Genomic DNA, 21,874 nt, shown 5'->3' on the forward strand with positions numbered 1-21,874 from the left:
ATGTTTGCCAGCTGTTCCTCAGACAAAGAATTACTATTGAGAACACATAAAAAACTCAAAAATAAAAATCACACCACTCCAAATTTAAAGACCCAATTCAAAAATGGACATCTGAGATGACTATACACTTCTCAGATGAAGAAGTACAGAGAGCAAATAATTGTATGAATAAAAGTTCAACATCACTGGTCATTCAAGAGATGAAAATTAAAACAACACTGAGATTCCATCTCACCCCAGAGAGAATGGCTAGTATCAAGAAATCAACCAACAACAAATAATGGCAGGGTTGTGAGGAAAAAGGAACCCTTCCCTCTCCTGTTGGTGGGGGTGTAGACTGATGCAATCACTGTAGAAATCAGTGTGGAGATTTTTCAAAAAACTAGTAGAGGTCCCATTTTTACCCAGGTATTCCTCTTCTGTGTACCTTCCCAAAACAATTAATTAAATACATCATACCACAGTGATATACACATATCTGTGTTTATAGTGGCACAGTTTGAAATAGTCAAATGTTGGGAACAGCCCAGATGTCCATTAACTGGTGAATGGATAAAGAAAACATGGTTTTTTCATACAATGGAGTACTACTCTGCCATAAAGAAGGATAAGCTTAAGACATTCCTATATAAATTGATACACCTTGAGACCATACTCGTAAATGAAATAAATCAGACACACATGTGTAAATACCACATTGTTTCTCTGGTATGAGAAAGTGTAAATAAGGACCAAAATTTATATTAGGTATTATGAACAGGAAAAGTGTTCAAATGGGGAGGAACAAAGTAGGGGGGGGAGAGGGAAAGAAACAAGGGAAAATTAAAAAATGAGAAAAGGAAAAAATGGAAACAAAGCTTTTTTTTTTTTCTAACTTTTTTTTTTTTTTTACCGGTACCAGGGATTGAACTCACGACCGCCTGCTCACAAGGCAGATGCTCATGCCGCTGAGCTAAATCCCCAGCCCAGAAACAAAGCTTTTGTAAATGGAGAGTGGTGAAGGGACCAAAGGAAGGGTTGAGAGAATAGGAAAAAAGTCAAGTTATATCATGTACAGGTACAAATTCTCTTTGATACATTTGATCATTCACTATGTGTATCTAAAATGTACCAATAAATCTGATTGAAAAAAAATCACTGTAATTGTTGATTTAGTTTTTAAAGCATCACCCAGGCTACCAACTAGAAACATACTGAAGAAGAGGTAACAGCAGAGTCAACTAGCACACAGGACATATGCTGCAGCAAAGATCTGATAATAAGGAATTAGGTCAGGTGAATGTTTTAAGGCTTTGCTGAACAGGACGTGTTGGTGATTGTATGTGACTTGTAAGGAAAAAAATTATCAAAGAATAACTCATTGTTTTAATTTTTTCCTAAGCACATGTGTGGTTAATTGCAAATGGTTAGATGAAAGGTACAACAAGAAGGGATGTGGTCTGTTTCATACATGTTAACTGTGAGACACTTGTTACACAACTTGTTAGGGAGACCAGAGGGCCATTTGGAGCTCAGAGAAGAGTCACAGTTGTAAATTAGCATTTCAGGATAGAAATAGATAAGTGGTGATCAATAGAAATACAGTACTTTTTAAAAACTTTTCTGGGCAGCCACATTAACAAAAAACTAAGAGTCAGTTTGAAATTAATTATCATAATATTTTTATTTAGCCTAGTGTATCTAAAATATTCCAATAGGCAATCAATAGAAATTATGTATTTATCTTTGGAAATTATTTACTAATTTCTATTATTTTCTTTTTCTGTACTCTTTGGAATCTGATATATGTTTTTATACAGGAACTGCACATCTCAATCACAACATGGACATTAAAAAACTAGTAGAATTAGTAAGTTCTGTGGTATCAACATATAATTGAAATTGAGGTGCTACAGTAAATTGCACAAACAGTGGTTGAGTATTAAAATATTGGATTTTTAACATGTAGATTTTTGGAAATAGTGAAATGATCATAGGAGTTTTTTACAGTGGTGAGGAAAAAGTTTGTTGGAATTAATGAGGTCAGGTGAGTAAAAGGCAAGGATGTCAGGCCTAGCATCTGAGTTATGATACCACTGGAAGTAATGACAGTAGTACAGCAGTAATGTTAGGAAAGCTAGGAGCTAGAATCCCTAGTGAAGAATGGAAGTGATAAGGATGTTCCATTAAGTTGACTTACACCTTTAAATACTTCTATAGAATTATTATTTTCTTTGTATTTTTCTTTCAGTTGTTTGATATTTAATACCAGTCTTCAAGAAAACAGAACCAAGTTTCTCTTGTTTATTAAGTACTGCCAGTGCTTGCACATTACCTGGCACATTAAGCTCTTTAAACATTTACAGTAACCATATAAGGAGCTAGAAGTTTGGTTCTGGTCTTCCTTCTACAAGGAATCACTTGTATTTTAGTCAGGTTTTTTGTTTTTTGGTTTTCTGGGGTTTTTCCGAGACATGGTCTCACCATGTAGCTCAAGCTGGCCTTGAACTTGTGGCGATTCTCCTGCCTTAGCCTCACGAGTCCTGATTACAGACATGCATCCCCATGGTTGGCCATGGTGTTACCTATCAGAGATACTTTCTAAGTCAGTTCTTGGGTTTGCTATAAAAAATGTTTCTGACTTAGTTATACCTATTTTATCTATTTTATTGGTAGCAAATGTTATACTTAAATGTTTATTTGGGAATTAATGGCACTCATATAATCCCAGCACCTAGGAGGCTGAGACAGGAAGCTTGTGATGAGTTCCAAGCCAGCCTGAACTACACAGCAAGACTTCTCATACACTCACAAAAAATACTGTATAGATAGATGGGTAGATAGATGGATGGATGGATATTTAGTTTACTGGTTACTTTCTCTAAACTAATAGGCTCTCTTCATTTGTTAGTAGGAAAATGCCATCTGTTGTTTTTAAAGCAATAATAGTGTTCTACAAAAGACTGTCTTATTCAGCTTGCAGAGAAATGGCACACATGCCTTTTATGAAAGAGTATCAGAGTATGCAGCATAAGAGATTTATATGTGCTTCCCACTTTTTCACATAGGATACTAGAAGAATTTATTTATTCATTTATTTATTTTCGTCTTTTTGAGACGAGAGTCTTGCCATGCACTTCAGCCTGGCCCTTATAGCTTATTTTGTAACTCAGGTTGGTCTCCAACTTGCAACATTCCTCCTGCCTCAGCCTCCCAAGTACTGGGATTATAGGCACGTGCCATCAGACTAGAAGATATCTTCTATAGGGTCAATATCTAATAAAATTTGTAATTTTTCATGCTTCATCAAGCAATTTTTTTTTTGAGACAGGATCTTGCTATATATAGCCCAGGCTAGCCTTAAACTCATGGTGATCCTTCTGCCTCAGCTTCCCAAGTACTGAGATTACAGGTGTGTGCCACCCTGTCCAGGTCCTTCGAGAACATTTTAAAGTGAAACTGGTTCCTCATCCCTCTTTTCCTTTTATTCATGTAGTTGGTCAACAGCAAAGAACACAAATTGTTTTACACAGTGACGCTGCCTTGATTCATCTAAGGTCCTACAAGATTTACTCACCTTTGCTTTTGTAATGTCAGCGCAAGTGTTAACAGCAAAGAAGGCAAGTAACAGTATTATTATGAAAATACTTTTGACCTTGTGAGTATCCCTCTCCACATTCCGTAAAGGTTTCAGTGATCTCCTTCCCCTCAGAGTTTCAGAGCCAGACTAGAGAACCTTTGTGATAGCTGACTGGTTCAATAAACTCAATGCCTTTCTTTTTTGACAATGGAAATCTAAATTTTAAATACAGTGTATATTACTATATATGTTGGAACATTTCTGACTAAATTAGACTAACACTTCAAAAATTTAGTTTCGGCTGGGGATTTAGTTCAGTGGCATAAGCACCTGCTTGGCGAGCACATGGTTTTGAGTTCGATCTCCAGAACCACCAAAAAAAAAATTAGAGTTCCTTGTGAAAAAACTGTCTCAGCAAAGTACATACTATGCTAATTATTTTGGACAGATTTTTAGATTCTGGGTCTTACTGCTTTAGATATTCACTTCTGATAAAGCCCACGAGATTTAAAAATTGTATCTATGTTTCTACATATTTTACTTATTCTAAACATTTAGTAATATGTTTTTGTAAAGTTGATTTGTAGGAAGCTTTTCAAATTATAATTTTTAAGGAAGTAGTAATAAAAGCTTATTCAAATTTTAAGGAGCCAGGGATACAGCTCAGCAGCACAGTGCCTGCCTGGCAAGCACAAGGTCGTGAGTTCCATCATCAGTGTCTAAATAAACAAAGAAATACAATTTGTAAATGATGTAATAGTCATTTATTTCTAATGTATGTATGTTCCAAACTAGATTTAAAGAAATTGTTTGATAGTATATGTGCTATGTACATAATTTCCTTTTCAGGTCTAATATACACAGAGTCCACCAAAACAAATGTATGTATACTCCAGAAAAAGAAAAAGTTATATATATAAATACTTTAATACTAAATTTATTGAGACATCATGAGATAAATAAAAGTTGCCGTTAGCATTCACAACTACAAAGGTGTTCAAACTACTGATCATTAGCTTCCAGACATTTATTAGTATGGTGAACTACTGCTTGGGTAGCCTTGGTCACTGAGATTGCTACACATGCATTTTCAATTTTTTCTCTAAGAACTCACAGTATAGCAGATTTTCTGTGATAAATAACATCCTCTAGGGTTCCCCATATGAGTAACATCATTGCTGAAAAAACATCATATTAGTTTTCCTGAAGTATATTTACATTTTGGAGGGAGGCCCTCTCCTCCTCCCTTTTATTTTGTTTTGTTTTGTTTAAAACAGCATCTCATTATGTAGTTCAGGCTGGCCTTGAACTCTTGACAGTCTTCCAGTCTCAGCCTCCCAAGTGCTGGCATGACAGGTGTGTGCTGCCACAGCTGGCCAGTACTAATACATCTGAAAAAAGATTCCAAAGCAAGTGGCAAAATTTTTATAGGATCTCAAATTAGAATCATAGAGGAGTCGCAAAAGGAACACTTAGTAAAATTAAATAAACGTGTGGTTGCCTGTAATATACTTCATAGTATGACAGAATGTATCACAGTAGTTTGCCACCTGTTCAGTTATTCAGCCACTTTTTTAAAAAATTTTGTTTTCTTTCCAAGACAGGGTCTTGCTGTATTGTCCAGGTTAGGCTGGAACTGGTATCAAATGATCTTCTTGCCTCAGACTCCCTAGTAGCTGGAATTACAGTCTAGAGGCATGTTGCTTGACTGAACAACATTTTACTTCATATTAGTTTGGTCGGTGAGATATAATCCCTGCCCTTAAGTTTTTGTCTTACCCTTCCCCACCAATCAAGTAAATTACAAATATAATAAATGATATCACAGGCAAGCACATGTTGACATGCAAGAATATCAGGTGCACAACTTAGCTTAAGAGTGTCACAGAAGTACTGTTAGAGTTGAAATCTGAAAGGTAACACATGTGTTAACCATGAAGATCTGGGGGAGGGAAACAGTATTTGTGATAGGGGAATAGCCTGTGTGCAGCCCAGAGGTAAGTGAAAGCAGAGTGATTCTGAACAGGCTCTGAGCCTTTGCACTGCAGTGAACAGAGGAAAGATCATCTGTGCAGCAGTGGGAAGGAACCAGATGAAGCAAAGAATTATCAACTGTGTTAAGAATTTTGGTCTCGGGGGCTGGGGATTTAGCTCAGCGGCATAAGCACCTGCCTTGCAAGCAGGCAGTTGTGAGTTTGATCCCCAGTATCGATAAAAAGGAAAAAGACCAAAAAAAAAAAAAAAAGAAATCAACCAATAACAAACGTTAGATGGGCTGTGGGGATAAAGGAACTCCTCTCCATTGTTGGCAAGAATGCAGACTGGTGCAACCACTGGGGAAATCAGTGTAGAAATTCCCAAAAGACTAGCATTGGAGGTCGTATTTGACCCAGTATTCCCCTTCTGGGTATCTTCCCAAAAGAATTAAAAACATACACAGTGATACATGTGCACCTATGTTTGAAGTGGTTTGTAATTGACAGATCTTGGAAACAACCTAAATGTTCATCAACTGAGGAATGGATAAAAAAGATGTACTATTTTTATACAATGGAGTACTACTCAGTCATAAAGGATAAATGGAGACTTATAGGTAAATAGATGCAACTTGAAAACATACTCATCAGTGAAATAAGACATATGTGTAAGTATCATATTGTGTCATTAGTGTGGGAAGCTGAAAGAAACAACATAGGTGCATGTATATGTATAGGCATATAAGAAATAGTTAAGATAGTTACACTACAGATTTCTCTGAGCTCACTGAAGAAAAAGATTTGTGCTCCTATTGTTCAGACAATTGAATGCAGATGTCTTGTGCAATTGAATGCAGAATGATTTGAGGATGAAAATAAGCAATGTATGTACCATTGTTGCCCTGATTATATGTGTCTTAGTTACTTTTCTCTCTTATTATTGAGACAAAATACCTGACACAAAGTTAGGGAATGGAAAGTTTATTTCTTACAGGTTGGAGGTTTCAGTCCATACTCAGTTGGCTCCAAGGCAAAATGACATGGCTGATTCGCAGCGATTCAAAGTAGCCACAAACAGCAACTGCTAACAGCCAAGATAGAGATTTAAGACACATCATCTTCCCACCATTATACTGTATGCTGGCTCCACCCTGAATGGGTGTGGCACTCACACCACCAATCCCAATGCCAGACTATGAACCAATCAGGCACACTAGATTCAGCCACATCTATCATTGCATGAGACCGGGGTGGGAAGGTGGGAGATATCTGACATAAACCACAGCAATGTGTTTTGAAATTTTGTCCTAGTTTTTTTTTTTTCTTTTCCTCCTTGAAATAAAATGGATTTGGAAAAAATAATTTTAGCTTTCAGAGTCTTGCTTATGGAAAGAGAAAATGTCAAGCAGCACTTTAAAACATAGGTAACTGGTATGTTCTTGTAAAATATTCAAGAAGTAAGAGTTATATGAAAAAGAAAACCTAAAATACTCCTTTCTTCTTCCTATACTCTTTATTCAATTTCTCCCCCACACACACATTTTTGTCAACTTTGTTTTAAATCTTTTTTGTACTCAGGAAGAGGTGGATTTTGGAAGATTAAGATTTCATTGGTGTAAGATGAATTGCAGAGGGAACAAAAGGAATGCAGAGCAATGTGGACTCTCATATATGTCCAGAACTAAAGTGTTTTTTGAAATGAGATAGTTTGATGGTACCGTATTTAAAAGGAGGGTAAGAATCAATCTTGGTGAAAGCAATATGGGCTCCCCAAGGAGCCCAGAGATGGATTATTTTATACCTGTATCTGTTCTTTCACCATAAAACCAAGATGCCTACAGAAGGTAATTTGGAGTCACAGAAGTGAATCTATAGACCCTCTCTTTTTTCCTGATGCTTTCCAGCTTTTACACCTCCACAATGGGACTGACAGAGTAGTGGGTTAAGAGAATAGGAACCACTCTTATGTTAGCTGGCTGTGTGGGCAGAAGAGGGAAGAGGAAACAAGGACAAGAAAGGGACTCCAAGATCTCTGGCTATATACATATAGTCACACGAGGTTAATTTAAGAGCAAGTTTCTCCTTATTTTGATGTTCTGTCAAAACCCTGTAAGTTATATAGATCACTGAGTTTTAGTTACATTTAGAATCTTATTAAAAGTAATTAAATATATAATGACTTGTACAAAGATTGAAAACCACTACTCTGTAACAGAAATATTTAGAGAGACTGCTAAAGAACATGGGTACAGTGTTTGGCAGGTGGTCTCAGGGGAATCTTCTCACAAACAATGAGTGTTGTTGAGTTTTTGATTTGTTTTGTTTGTTTGTTTGTTTGTTTTTAAGATAGGGTCTCCCTACACAGTCCACGCTGGTCTTGAACGCATTGCACAGCCTAGACTGGCCTTGAATTAGTGGCAATCCTCCTGCCTCAGCCTCCTCAGTGCTGGGATTACAGTCCTGTGCCACCACACCTGGCTGCTGAGTTTTGAATGTAAGGGGTTTGATAGTATAGGGGAAGTTGTGGGGAAAGAGAAAGAGGCAGTTACGAAGAGCATGACAGGGACAGAACTGAGTAGGGTCAGATACGAAGGAGAGTACTGGAAGAGACAAAGTCTTAGTAAACAATATTCCCAAACTGTTTTCCTTGAACTGTAGAAAACCAGATCACTATTTCCCACATTTAAAAAGAGATAACCATGTTTTAAATTTTAAAATGTTAAGAGCAAATTATGCTTTTGCTATATACTGACATATTCTAGTCCTTTGTCTAGACACATTTTGCACAGTCAACAGAAATCACTGAATAAGGGGATAAACACAGGAGAAATGAGTCACAGGTTTTGATAAACAATGGTTATGTGAGCTAGCTGTCATTATTTAGGGATTGCTTCAATTCATGGATTTATTGTTAGTGCTTATTTATTAATAAAGTGGTATATAGAGCCACTTTTTCCAGTTCAGCAGTGTACCTGCCCTTATTTTCCTTATACCTAACCCTCACTTCACTCAGAAAAGAAGACAGTATGATACTACCTGTATAAAAATGCTATCACTCTTAGATTGTGTTTTTTCCCTCGAGGAGGCTGAAGAAGTTAGTATACTATGGAACAAACATATATTTACATCACTGAGAAGAACTGCAGTAATACAGTGCCATCCCTTTAACAGTCAAGTCCTAGGACTGGCGATTTAGCTCAGCAGCACAAACGCCTGCCTGACAAGCATGAGGTCGTGAGTTCGATCCCTGGTAGCAAAAAAAAAAAAAAAAAAAAAAAAAGTTTGCTTCTTCAAGAGGTTTTGTCTCATGGAATACTATGTAAGTTATGTAAGGATCATGTTCCTTAATCTTTATGGATTTATAGAAATCAGGGCTCAACTTAGGACTCTAGTACATACTCTTTGGTCTGTGTGATGTACATGTTAACCTCTTGCCTTTATGTTTTATACAATTACATATCCAAATTTTTAGTGTGTATATTTTATTTTTTGTTCTAATAGTACTAATGTGTACACGTTTTCTGAACTAGTTAATGGCCCTACTCCTAACCAATGAAACTGGCATCTTTTTTTGGATGAGGGGAGAGATTTAATTGGGTCCCGGGCTCTTGTTCCATCTCTGTGTATGTGTGTATGTGTGTCTGTCTGTCTCTCTCTCTGTATCTCTCTCTTCAATAGATAGGGTCCTGTTATGTAGCCCTGGTTTGCCCTGAACATCTGGGTTCAAGTGATCTTCCTATCGTGGCTTCTGGAGTAATTGGAATTTAGTATTAGTAACTGTACACCTAGAATTCTCCTTTTTTATTTGGGGGTGGGAGAAGCTAATCAAACGGTGCTAGAGTTTTTGTGTTTTTTAACAGTTGTTTTTTGTTTTCTATACTGCACTGAAAGCTCACACTACAAAGCAAAAGTGACTAAGTGGAACCAACATCAAACTAAAAACATCTGCCTACTAAAGACAATAATCATTGAAATGAAATGGCAGCTTATGGATTGGGGAGAATTATTTGCAACCCATACACGGTCTATGATAAAGGGTTAATGTCCAAAATTTAATAGAGAACACATAGAACTCACGGTAGAAAAACAAATATTTTAAAATGGGCATGGTGGGGAGCCAGGGACACAGTTCAATGGTGGAGTGCTTGCCTAACATGTACAGGGCTCTGAATTCAATCCCTGATACCACACGCACCAAAAATAAAAGGCAAAGGACTTAAACACACATTTCTCTACAGAAGATGTGCACATCACTGGTCGGTATGTGAAAAGTGCTTACTCTCACTAACCATCAGAGAAACACAAATCAAAACCACTGTGGGGTATCACCTCATCTGTTAGGATACCTATTATTAAAACAATCAAGACAACAAACATTGATAAGGGTGAGGCGAAAAGTATACACATTGTTTGAGTGTGTAGGATGGAAAGACAATATTACTGAGCTTTTGTTGGATCACTGAACGGAACTGTCTCCAACATCACTGTATGAATGTCCACTTTATGTTTTAATTTTATAATTTGGACAACTGTTTCTAAGAAGACAATATGTAACCTATTAACTAGTGATTTCTTACTGTATATTTTTTTTCTTGAAATTCTGTATTACTTGTACCCTTTTACTGCTTTGTTTTTTTATGTCCTTTCTTTTTTCTCTTTAAATAAAAAAAAAAGTATACATAGACGTTGTGGATGGGAATATAAATTGGTACAGTTATTATGAAGAATTTACAGAAATTCCTGAAGAATTAAAAATGGAACTACAGTATGATCCAGCAATTCCATCTTCTGGGTATACTCAAAGAAAGTGAAAACTGCCACTTCATTAAGATATCTGCCACTTTATTTGTGACAAAGGGACCAGACATATTCACTGGAAGAAAGCCCTTTTCATAAATAGTGCTGGAGGGACAGGGCTTTAGCGCAACAGCATAAGCACCTGCTTGGCAAATGCGAGGTTGTGAATTTGATCTCTGGTACCAAAAAAATATAAATAAATAATAAATAAATAAATAGTGCTGGAAAAACTGGCTTTCTACATGCAGAAGACTAAAACTAGACCCATGTCTATCATCATGTACTAAAGTCAAAATGGATCAAAGATTTAATATTACAACAGAATCTCTAAATCTACTGGAAAACCCAGTAATTAGATATCTTTTTTTTTTTTTTTTTTGTCTTTTTCATTTTTATCGGTACCGGGGATCGAACTCACGACCGCCTGCTTGCAAGGCAGGTGCTTATGCCGCTGAGCTAAACTCCCAGCCCCGTAATTAGATATCTTGAAGACACAGGAGTAGGCAGAGAGTTCATGGACAAAAAATGCAAACTGCACAGAAAATACTTCAAAGATCAACAACAGGACTCATTAAAGTTTTTGTCCACTGATTGAGATGTTTTGAAATTTTGTTGTAGTTTTTTTTTCCCCCCTTTTATCCTTAAAATAAAATGGATTTGGAGAAAAAAAAAAAGATTTTGCACACCAAAAGAAATCACCAGGGGCTGGGGATTTAGCTTAGTGGCATAAGCGCCTGCCTGGCAAGCGCAAGGTTGTGAGTTCAATCCCCAATACCAAGGGAAAAAAAAAAAAAGAAAAGAAATCACCAACAGAATAAAAAGACAACCCACAGAATGGGAAAAATTTTGACCCAACTGTCCCTCAAAGGACTTCTATCTAGAACATATAAAGAACTGTAAAGAATCAGGCCCCCCAAATTCAAAGACCCAATCCAAAAATGGGCGTCTGAGATGAATATACACTTCTCAGATGAAGAAATACAAACAGCAAATAAATATATGAGAAAATGTTTGACATCACTAGTCAGTTGAGAGATGTAAATTAAAACAACACTGAGATCCTGTGGGGGATGAGGTGTCACTTTGTAGGCCCAACCCCCTCTAACCTGTAATTTACAATAGCCGCCCTGGTATGCGAGAAGGAGGTAGAACGGGAATGCCTGTTCTCAGTGAGCCCTCACCCTCTGGAATCCATACTGTGAGCTGGCTTTGTTTTGCAGAAGTCTTGAGGAAGTGGCTGGCCACCCTTTGTGACACTAACAGCAGACAAATTAACAACATTCTTGAGCTAATGAATTTCTTCCTGGGCTAGAGAAGTTGTGAGAACTGGTTGTGATTATTTACTTCACTTAGATAGTTTTAGAATAAACATTGTAGTCTGTCACGTTGTAGCTTGCCACAAAGAATGCCTTTTCACTACTTAATTATCTGGGCTCTGTGAATTGATCGGGTTTACTATATATGAATCCTAAAATAAAGATTGTGCGTACAGTGCAGTGCAGTGCAGTGTAACGCGGTGCAGACAGCAAAGGTGTCTCTCCTGTCTTTCTTTTCCAAGCGCTGTACCCCCCGTGTCCCGACAAGGCGTGCGTGTTTACCTTGCCCGGAGTTCAGAGTGCTCTAGACACTCACGACAAGTGGCGCCCGAATTCAGGGACTCCGAAGGTCGCTTAGGAAGGTAAGTATAATTTTATTACGGGGAAATGGGACAATCTGCTTCCTCTCCTTTCTTAAAAATTCTTAAACATTTATTATCTATATATGGCATATCGCTCAGGTCAGCTGACTTGGATATGTGTATTGATACAATTAAAGAATATAATCCTTGGTTTCCAGATGAAGGAACTTTGGATGTAGAAGTATGGAGGAAGGCAAGGGTTAGTATAGAAAGGGCTATGCAACAGGAGGAGAAGATTCCTTTACGTTTTTGGGCTATTTGGTCGGTTGTGTACTCTTTATTAAAAGCTATGGAAGATGAACATATTGTAGAAAATCTTCAACTAGAAATTAAGCCAGTTATTCAGGAATTGCCCCTCACAGAGGAGGAACAGAATGTAGTTCAAAATGACGCTATCGCTTTAAGTAGTGAAAAGGCGTCCAAACTAAAAGTAAAATCCACTACAGCCGACTCAGCTTTAGCTGCCGCAGCAATATCAAATTATGACAATCGCCCAATTTTACAGGCTATACAACATTTAACACAAGAGGTGAAACAACTCTCCGTTAAGCAAAACCCGCCTATAGTTCCCTCTGCACCTCCTCCATCTAACCCTAATTGGAGTAAAGCCAAGCTAGCTTTGGCTGATCTACCAAAATTAGGGGATTCTGATGAGGAAAAGCCTGCCTTTGCTTTCCCTGTAATCAGGCCACAGCCAATAGATGGAGAGGCAGTTCCCCCTAGATGGGAAGCATTTAATATGGATGATTTAGCAAAATTAAAAAAGGCTGTAACCCTTTATGGCCCTCAGGCTCATTACACTAGAGAATTAATAACATCGGTAGCAGATCACTATGGTAATCTTGCTCCTTATGATTGGAAAGCCTTGGCCAAAATTCTTTTAAAAGAGCCAGAATATTTACAGTGGCACATGTGGTTTATGGAAGGTTGTGCGGAAAAGGCAAGACAAAATGCTGACGATCGAGATCCGAATATTAGACTCCTTTCTTATCCCATGCTCTCTGGTACAGGTTTCTTTGATACTGTTGAGCATCAGGCAGGAGCTCCAAGAGAGATTCATGCTCAATTAAAAGATATTGCTTTAAAAGCTTGGGATAAAATACGGCCTAAAGGATCAGAATATGGATCTTGGGCTAAAGTTCTGCAAGGAGCCAATGAACCGTATGTTGAGTTCGTTGCAAGACTTCAAAATGTTATAGAAAAAACAGTAGTGGGACAAGACTTACAAGAGCATCTCTTAAAAATGTTAGCTTTTGAAAATGCTAATGATGAATGCAAAAGGGCTTTAATTCCAATAAAAGATACTGGAACGATTGACAATTTTATAAAACAATGTAAAGATTTAAATTCAGAATCTAGGAAAATGCAACTGTTTGCTGAGACCATGGCAACCACGTGGACTAATTGGCAATCTAAAAAGGAACAGTCTTTAAAATGTTTTAATTGTGGTCAGATAGGACATGTAAAGAGGGCCTGTCCAAAACTTGTAGGCAATGATCAAAAAAAGAGATCTAGAGCTCCTGGCTTATGTCCAAAATGCAAGAAGGGAAATCATTGGGCTCGTGAATGCAGGAGTAAACAAGTTAATTCAGCTGAACAAAAGGGAAACGGGAGAACGGGCCCTACCCCGGGCCCCGGACAAATCAATGGGGTAACTCTACCGTATTCTCCCTACAGCCAGCCACCCAACACAGTGCCGCAGTGGACATACCAGCCTTAAAAGATGTAGAATTAAGAGGAGGACAATCTCCCGTGAGAATTCCTACAGGAATTTTTGGTCCTCTGCCTGCGGGAACTTTTGGCTTGCTCACGGGTAGATCTAGTTTAAATCAAAAAGGCATTACTGTTCACTTAGGAATTATAGATGCAGATTATACTGGAGAAATTCAGATTCTGATGTCCTCACTTACAGATTATAAATTATTAAAGGGAGAACGTATAGCTCAACTCATTTTACTGCCTTATATCCCAATAGGATCCTCTGTTGTTCAGCGAACAGGAGGGTTCGGCAGCACTAACCCTATTAATGTAATGTGGACAGCTAAATTATCTCAACAACAACCTCTTATTAATATTTTTATTGAGCATAAGAAAATTCAGGCTCTTATAGATACAGGCTCGGATATTACTATTGTTAAACCTACTGATTGGCCTTCTCATATTACTTATACTATTATTCCATGTAATATAAAAGGAGTAAGTAAAACTCCAGTAAATACAATTGGACAAGCCACAATGCATATACATATAAAAAATGAAGAGGGTCAAGTTGCTGTTATTAAACCTTATATCTTAGAGGTACCAGTTTCTATTTTAGGAAGAGATGTATTAGAACAATGGGGAGCTTATATACATTTTTAATATTTTGCATGTTTCTACAGCCTAGGGAAATGAATCCTTTAAAGCTTAATTGGAAAAATGATGACCCAATTTGGATAGATCAGTGGCCTATGACTACTCAAAAGTTACAGACAGCGCAGGAATTGATTGATCAACAGCTTTTTCTACATCACATAGAACCATCCACATCTCCTTGGAATTCTCCAATATTTGTGATAAAAAAAAAATCAGGCAAGTGGAGACTTTTAACGGACTTACGTGCTGTAAATTCATCCTTAATTCAAATGGGAGCCCTTCAGCCCGGTATTCCTTTACCCTCAGCGCTCCCTGCTGGTTGGTTTGTATATGTTATAGATTTGCAAGATTGTTTTTTTTAACATCCCATTACATCCAGAAGATAGAAAACGGTTTGCTTTTTCAATTCCTCAAACAAATTATCAAAGACCTTATCAAAGATATCAATGGAGGACTTTACCCCAAGGAATGAAAAATTCCCCAACTATATGTCAAATTTATGTTGATGCAGCATTAAAACCAGTGCGTACACGATGGCCTCAGGTTTATACGGCTCATTTCATGGATGATATTTTATTCTCATATAGTGATAGAAATGTTTTAGAAGATATTTTAAAAACTTTACCTCAATATTTTTCTCCGTTTGGACTTGTAATAGCACAGGATAAAATTCAAAAGGAAGAAGTTAGTCATTATTTGGGATATATTCTTACTAGACAAAAGGTGATTCCACAAAAAATGTCTATTAGGAGAGATAAGTTATCCACTTTAAATGATTTTCAAAAATTATTAGGGGATATTAATTGGCTTCGTCCCACACTAGGTATTCCTACCCATGCATTACAGCATTTGTTTGCTACTCTACAGGGCTCTTCAGATCCATCCAGCCCTCGTTCTTTAACAACAAAAGCCGAGCAAGAATTACAGTTTGTAGAACAACGAATTAAGGATGCATTTTTAATTAGGATTGATCCTAAATTGCCTCTAACTTTATATATTATTAATACTTTTCAATATCCCTCTGCAGTTTTAGGTCAAAATGCTATGCCAGTAGAATGGGTATTCACTAAAACTAAGCAATCTAAAAATGTTATGCCTTATATTGACATGGTTGCAGCTTTAATTATGAATGGTAGAGCTCGTTCTATAACTTTAATAGGAGAAGATATAAACAATATAGTTATCCCTTTAACTAAGGAACAATGGGAATATTTGTTGTCAATTACTGAAACCTTACAAATTGCTTTAACAGATTTCATGGGAACTTTTTCATATCATTTTCCTAAAAGTAAATTATGGGATTTTTTTAGACGTCAACAATTTGTGGTTAATACCTTATTAGCTGTACAGCCAATTCCACAAGCTTTGACTATATTTACAGATGGATCTAAAAATAAAGCTGCATATTGGACTCAAAAATCTTACTGGGTACGTCAGACAAATTTTAACTCTGTACAACAAAATGAACTTTTTGCTATATTACAAGTGTTTTTAGATTTTCATAACCAACCTATTAATATTATAGCCGATTCGGCCTATTCTGTTGGAGTAGTGACAAATATCTATTCAGCTGTGTTATATTCTAATAAGCCTGCTTTATTGTCTTTATTTCAAAATTTACAAATACATGTTCAAAAAAGAAATCATTCTTATTTTATTACTCATTTACGTTCTCATTCTCAGTTACCCGGACCATTAGTATCAGGTAACAATGCAGTGGATTCCTTAGTTATGTTCACCACACCCGTTGAAAAACATCAATTTAATCATGCAAATGCAGGACATTTGCATCTTAAATATAAGATACCTTTTACAAAAGCTAAACAGATTGTAAAAGCCTGCCCTATTTGTAGACCATTACATTTAAAAATTATTCCCGCAGGTGTCAACCCTCGAGGAACTCAACCTAATGAATTATGGCAAATGGATATTACACATGTACCTTCTTTTGGTCGGCTTTCTTATGTACATGTAGTTATTGATACCTATTCTTCATTTCTATGGGCTACTGCTCAACAGGGAGAATCCACTAAAAATGTTATTGTACATTTATTGGAGACTTTTACAGTTATGGAAATTCCTTCTAAAATCAAAACAGATAATGGACCTGCTTATACTAGCAGAACATTTAAACAATTTTGTGATCTCCATAATATTATTCATATTACAGGGATTGAATATAACCCCCAGGGTCAAGCTATTGTTGAAAGAGCACATGGCACTCTTAAGTTGCAAATTAAAAAATTAAAAAGGAGGAGTCAGGAGGATATTCAGATACCAATACTGTTTAAATTGCAAAACAGTCCAAAAACATTACTGCATCAAGCATTGTTTATTTTAAATTTTCTCAATTTACCACAAGGTGAAATATTAACAAGAGCTGAAAAACATTTTGAACAGCAACAACAGCCTTTTGTGATTAATGAACCTATTTGGACTAAAACAGCTCCAGAGGCTGAATGGGAGAGGGGCACATTGCTCTATAGGGGGAAAGGTTTTGGTTATATCTCCACAGAAAATGGAATTCAGCAGTGGGTCCCTGGACGATGGATCAGGACCCGCGTCTCCAGATCCTGTTCACCAGCCCCGGAGACAACTCCCCAAGGAACCGGAACCGTGCCTTCAGAAGCGAGCGCGAAACCAGCTAGAAGCTGAGGATGCTGAGTTTGTTCCTATCACAGCCATGGCCAGATTACAGCTAAGAAAATCCCGCCGCTCACAGCGACCAAATTTAAATCCCCTCCCTACATGGGGACAATTAAAGAAATTGACCATAGAAGGGCAACGGCTTGTCCTTCAAGCAGGAAAGCCTTTAAACCCCGAAAACTTGTTTTTAGCTTTATGTGCCTTGCTCACCGTTGCATCGGGGACTGAGGTACCTCCGCATTCGTACTGGGCATATATTCCAAACCCCCCTTTATTAGAACCTGTAAAATGGGGAACTAGTGATATTTTACTTTATACCACACCTAGAGAAATTTTGTCAGCACCGTGGGCTGATTTAACCCCCCACAATCAAGATGATGGGACACTATTCAATTTTACTTATTATGGTAATCAAAGGCCTATTTGCATTGGGGAACCGCCTTACATCCCTCTGGGATGGCAGTATTGGATTCAACATGAAATAAAAGCAGGCAACAAAAGGACAAGGCTTCAAGCCTTGGCTGCTCAAACCTTTAATGTTACCTGGAAAAATTTAACAGCACCTGATACAAATACATTTCCTGTATGCCCTGAATTCACTTATAAAAATATTTCTTATAATCCCATAATTTGGCAACTATGTATGGGAAAATTTGCTAAAAATATTGATGGGTATATTATTTGGGGACCATTTGGAAAATTCGTTAATGGATGTGCTGAATGGAATGAGACAAGATGTAATCTCTCTGTTGTGTATAGTCTTCCAGATCCAAAGAAAATAACTGACGGAGCTCCTATATTTCAACAAAAGACGGCTCTCTTGTGGTGGGGAGATGGTGGAATCGCTAACCCTGCTGTTGCAGCCGAAGAATACCCTCATCACCTTCAAAATCATATTTGGAAGATCCCAGCCGCTATGCAACCTGTAACCTTGTACAATGTTTCATATTCAGGGACTAGTCGATCTGTATCTACTACTTATAATTTTACTAGGTTTAAAATGTATAATATTACTGTTTGTGCACCTCTGCCTTATGTCTTTTTAGTGGGAACTTTTAATTTTACACATTTTTCTTGTACTTGTTTAAATTGTCAATTGTTTACATGCTTAAATAGCACACTAAATTTCACTAAGCCTTATACAGTTATGCTGTTACAACAAAAAACTCATATTTGGTTGCCTGTAAATTTAACTCGACCATGGTCTCAAGACCCGGTAATTTCTGTTACTACTGAATTTTTTAAACATCTGTTAAAACGTACAAAAAGATTTATTGGAATAGTGGTTGCTGTACTGTTAAGTCTGATAACTGTAGCCTCTCTAGCAGCAGTCTCAGGAGTAGCTTTACATACCTCTTTGCAAGAAAAACATGTTGTCGAATTATGGCATGAGAATTCTCATGAACTTTGGTTAACTCAGTGGCAAATAAACGCCAAACTACAACAACAAATAGACCTCCTTAAACAAACAGTTGAATGGATGGGTAGAAAAATATTGGCTCTTCAGCATCAAGTGTTTTTAAAATGTGATTGGAATTCAACTACTTTCTGTATAACCCAACGACCTTATAATCAGACAGAACATGAATGGGAAATGATTAGAATGTATTTAAATGGAAACACCTCTGCCCAGGAGGAAATAAAATCTTTGCATAATCAAATTGACAAGGATTTTGCAAAGCAAAATGATGATAAATCTCTAGCACAATTCGCGCAATTGCTTGCTCAATCTTTAAAAGGATTAGATTCCAAAGGAATCTGGCAGAACATTACCCACACTTTTAGTGGCATGGGACTTAGTTTAATTATAGTTCTCATTGCCATAGTTCTTGTGTATTTTTACTGCATAAGACGAAATGCTATTAATAACCTGATCTTATGGAAATTGTTGTTAAAAAATAAAAAGGAAGGAAGTGTGGGGGATGAGGTGTCACTTTGTAGGCCCAACCCCCTCTAACCTGCAATTTACAATAGCCGCCCTGGTATGCGAGAAGGAGGTAGAACGGGAATGCCTGTTCTCAGTGAGCCCTCACCCTCTGGAATCCATACTGTGAGCTGGCTTTGTTTTGCAGAAGTCTTGAGGAAGTGGCTGGCCACCCTTTGTGACACTAACAGCAGACAAATTAACAACATTCTTGAGCTAATGAATTTCTTCCTGGGCTAGAGAAGTTGTGAGAACTGGTTGTGATTATTTACTTCACTTAGATAGTTTTAGAATAAACATTGTAGTCTGTCACGTTGTAGCTTGCCACAAAGAATGCCTTTTCACTACTTAATTATCTGGGCTCTGTGAATTGATCGGGTTTACTATATATGAATCCTAAAATAAAGATTGTGCGTACAGTGCAGTGCAGTGCAGTGTAACGCGGTGCAGACAGCAAAGGTGTCTCTCCTGTCTTTCTTTTCCAAGCGCTGTACCCCCCGTGTCCCGACAAGGCGTGCGTGTTTACCTTGCCCGGAGTTCAGAGTGCTCTAGACACTCACGACAAGATCCCATCTCACAGAATGGCTATCATCAAGAAACCACCCAAAGACAAATGCTGGAGGGGCTATGGACAAGAAGAACCCTTCTCCACCGTTGGTAGGAGTGTATACTATAGAAATCAGTATGGATATTCCTCAAAAAACTAGAATTAAGATTTTCCCAAAAAAATTGAAAACATTATACCACAGCAATATATGTGTATCCATGTTTATGGCAGCACAATTTCTAATAGCTAAATCTTGTAAAAATGCAAATGCCTATCAACTGCAGAAGGGATAAAAAAAGATGTATTTTTATATAATGGAGTACTACTAAGCTACAAAAGGTAAATTTGAGGCTTTACAGGTAAATGGATGCAAATTGAGACCATACATATAAGTGAAATAAATCAAATGCACATGTGTAAACCTTGTATTGGCTCCCTAATGTAAAACCTGGAAGAGTAAATAAGATCCAAAATGTAGCTGGGTGTGGTGGCTCACGCCTGTAATCCCAGCACTCAGGAGGCTGAGGCAGGAGGATCGTTGTGAGTTTGAGACCAGCCTAAGCTCAAGGCCAGCCTGAACTGCATAGCGAGACCCTGTCTCAAAAAGAGAAAAAAAATTTTTTAAAAAAGACCCAAAATGTACACAGATATTGTGAAAGTAAAAGGGAATGAAACTGCTGAAAAGGAAAGAACAACTGGGATGGGGAAAAGGAAAAAAGAAAAAAAAGGAATATCTACTAATCTCTGAGTTCATCAAAAAGAACAGTTTGTGCTTTTATTGAACATTTTTTCATGACTATATATTCTAACCTGATAACCTATTTTGAAGATAGTAATACACAATACACTGACCATTGTTAATCTATTATTTTGTTTTGAAATTCTGTATCACTTATTTTCTTCATTTTAAAATTTAAAAGACACCTACACATTCATAGTCATTGTAGTATTAGTTTAATAGTCAAAACATAACAATTTACACATGTCCATCAGTGGACAAGTGGAATTAAAAACCTGTATATACAATGGAATATTATTCAACCTTTAAAAGGAGTTTCTCGCATTTGTCACGACCTGGGTGAAAGCAGAGGATATTATACTAAAGTGAAATAAGGTGGGGAAAGAAAACTTGCCTAATCTCACATATTGTACCAATCAGCTTTCAGTATTATAACAAAATACATAAGACAGTCAAATTATAAGGGGAAAGGTTAATTTTGGCTCACAGTTTTAAAGTTTCAGTCTACGGTCAATTAATTGGTTTATTGCTTTTAGACCTTCAATGAGACAGCATATCATAGCAGGAGCTTGTGATATAGGAAGCCATCATCTGGTAACCGTTAGGAAGCCAAGAAAGAGAAGAGGCATTTCCTTCAAGGTTATTCCTCCAGTGACCCAACTTCCTTCTGCTAATCCAAACTTGTCAAAGATTCTGTCAATTTCTCAAAAATACCACAGGCTGACAGTCAAGTTTTTAATACATGGGATCCAAACCCATTGCACCCACATGTGCAATCTAGAAAAAAAGGTAAATATATGGGAATTAGAAAAAAATACATGATTCCCAAGGTGACTGAGTGGCTGGAATTGGGGCAGAGTTAGGTCAAAAGTTACAAAATAATAGCTGTGTAGGATGAAAGTTTTAGAGATTTACAATTCAAAGACTAGTTCATGAAACATACTGTATTTGGAATTTCAATTAAATGGATAATTTTAACTGCTCTTGCCAAACAATCATACAGCATGATAGATTGTACTATGTGCTAGAAAGACATGCAAGAGAGATCGGACAGCAAACCTAAAAAGTCATCTTTCTTTTGTAACAACCTGCTTGAGCAGAAACTTATCCAGGTCTGTAAGTGAGAGCGCATACCCAAAAGATTTAACTAACTCACTCTGTGAGAAAAACATTAGCTCCTCGCTAAAACTCATTACCAGCTCTCAGCATTGCTACATTGGGAGACCCCTTCCAGCACATGAACCTTGGGGGGGGAGGGGGACAACAATCTATAGCAATGATACAGTGTTTGATGTCTTACTTCACTGTAGCAATCATTTTTGTGTCTATCCTCTAACAGTATGCTGTGTACCACAGTATACACAATAAAATGTGAGCAGTAAAACACACAAAACATAGATAAAGCTCACCAGGTAGTGCTGATAGTTATCTAGTTGAGAAACATTATTCTATGCACGAGTAGGGAGGTGGTTTCTGTAAAGATCTCAATAATAAATATTTTAGGCTCTGTATCCATCTGGTTTGTCACAACTATTCAAGCCTGCTACTGTAGTATGAAAGCTATAGATGACATGTGGATTATCCTTTCAAAAAAATTTTTGGTAGTACTAGTATTCTGCTACATGACAGGCAAGTGCTTGTCTATGGAGCTAC

General features: G+C 37.2%; 2 protein-coding genes across 12 annotated transcripts in view; one reads left to right on the forward strand and one right to left on the reverse strand.

Moving 5' to 3' along the window:
* Abi1 (abl interactor 1) overlaps window positions 1–21,874 on the reverse strand; it is a 122,424-nt gene that overhangs the window by 86,156 nt on the left and 14,394 nt on the right. The window lies entirely within an intron of this gene.
* LOC134473521 (endogenous retrovirus group K member 18 Env polyprotein-like) lies at window positions 11,413–19,393 on the forward strand. Of its 4 annotated transcripts, none has more exons than XM_063238055.1 (3): window positions 11,413–12,010; window positions 16,860–17,240; window positions 17,771–19,393. In XM_063238055.1, the coding sequence occupies exon 3, from the start codon at window positions 17,928–17,930 to the stop codon at window positions 18,966–18,968; it is 1,041 nt and encodes a 346-aa protein (XP_063094125.1). In that variant the 5' UTR covers window positions 11,413–12,010; window positions 16,860–17,240; window positions 17,771–17,927; the 3' UTR covers window positions 18,969–19,393. The 4 variants fall into 4 exon arrangements, with proteins under 4 accessions (XP_063094125.1, XP_063094126.1, XP_063094127.1 ...); XM_063238056.1 differs by having other exon boundaries at window positions 16,881–17,240; XM_063238057.1 differs by lacking the exon at window positions 11,413–12,010 and having other exon boundaries at window positions 14,926–17,240.

The sequence above is a fragment of the Cavia porcellus genome, unplaced genomic scaffold (assembly GCF_034190915.1).
Source record: "Cavia porcellus strain 051 isolate PalLab524CR breed Dunkin Hartley unplaced genomic scaffold, mCavPor4.1 scaffold_27, whole genome shotgun sequence".
Lineage (NCBI taxonomy): Eukaryota > Metazoa > Chordata > Mammalia > Rodentia > Caviidae > Cavia > Cavia porcellus.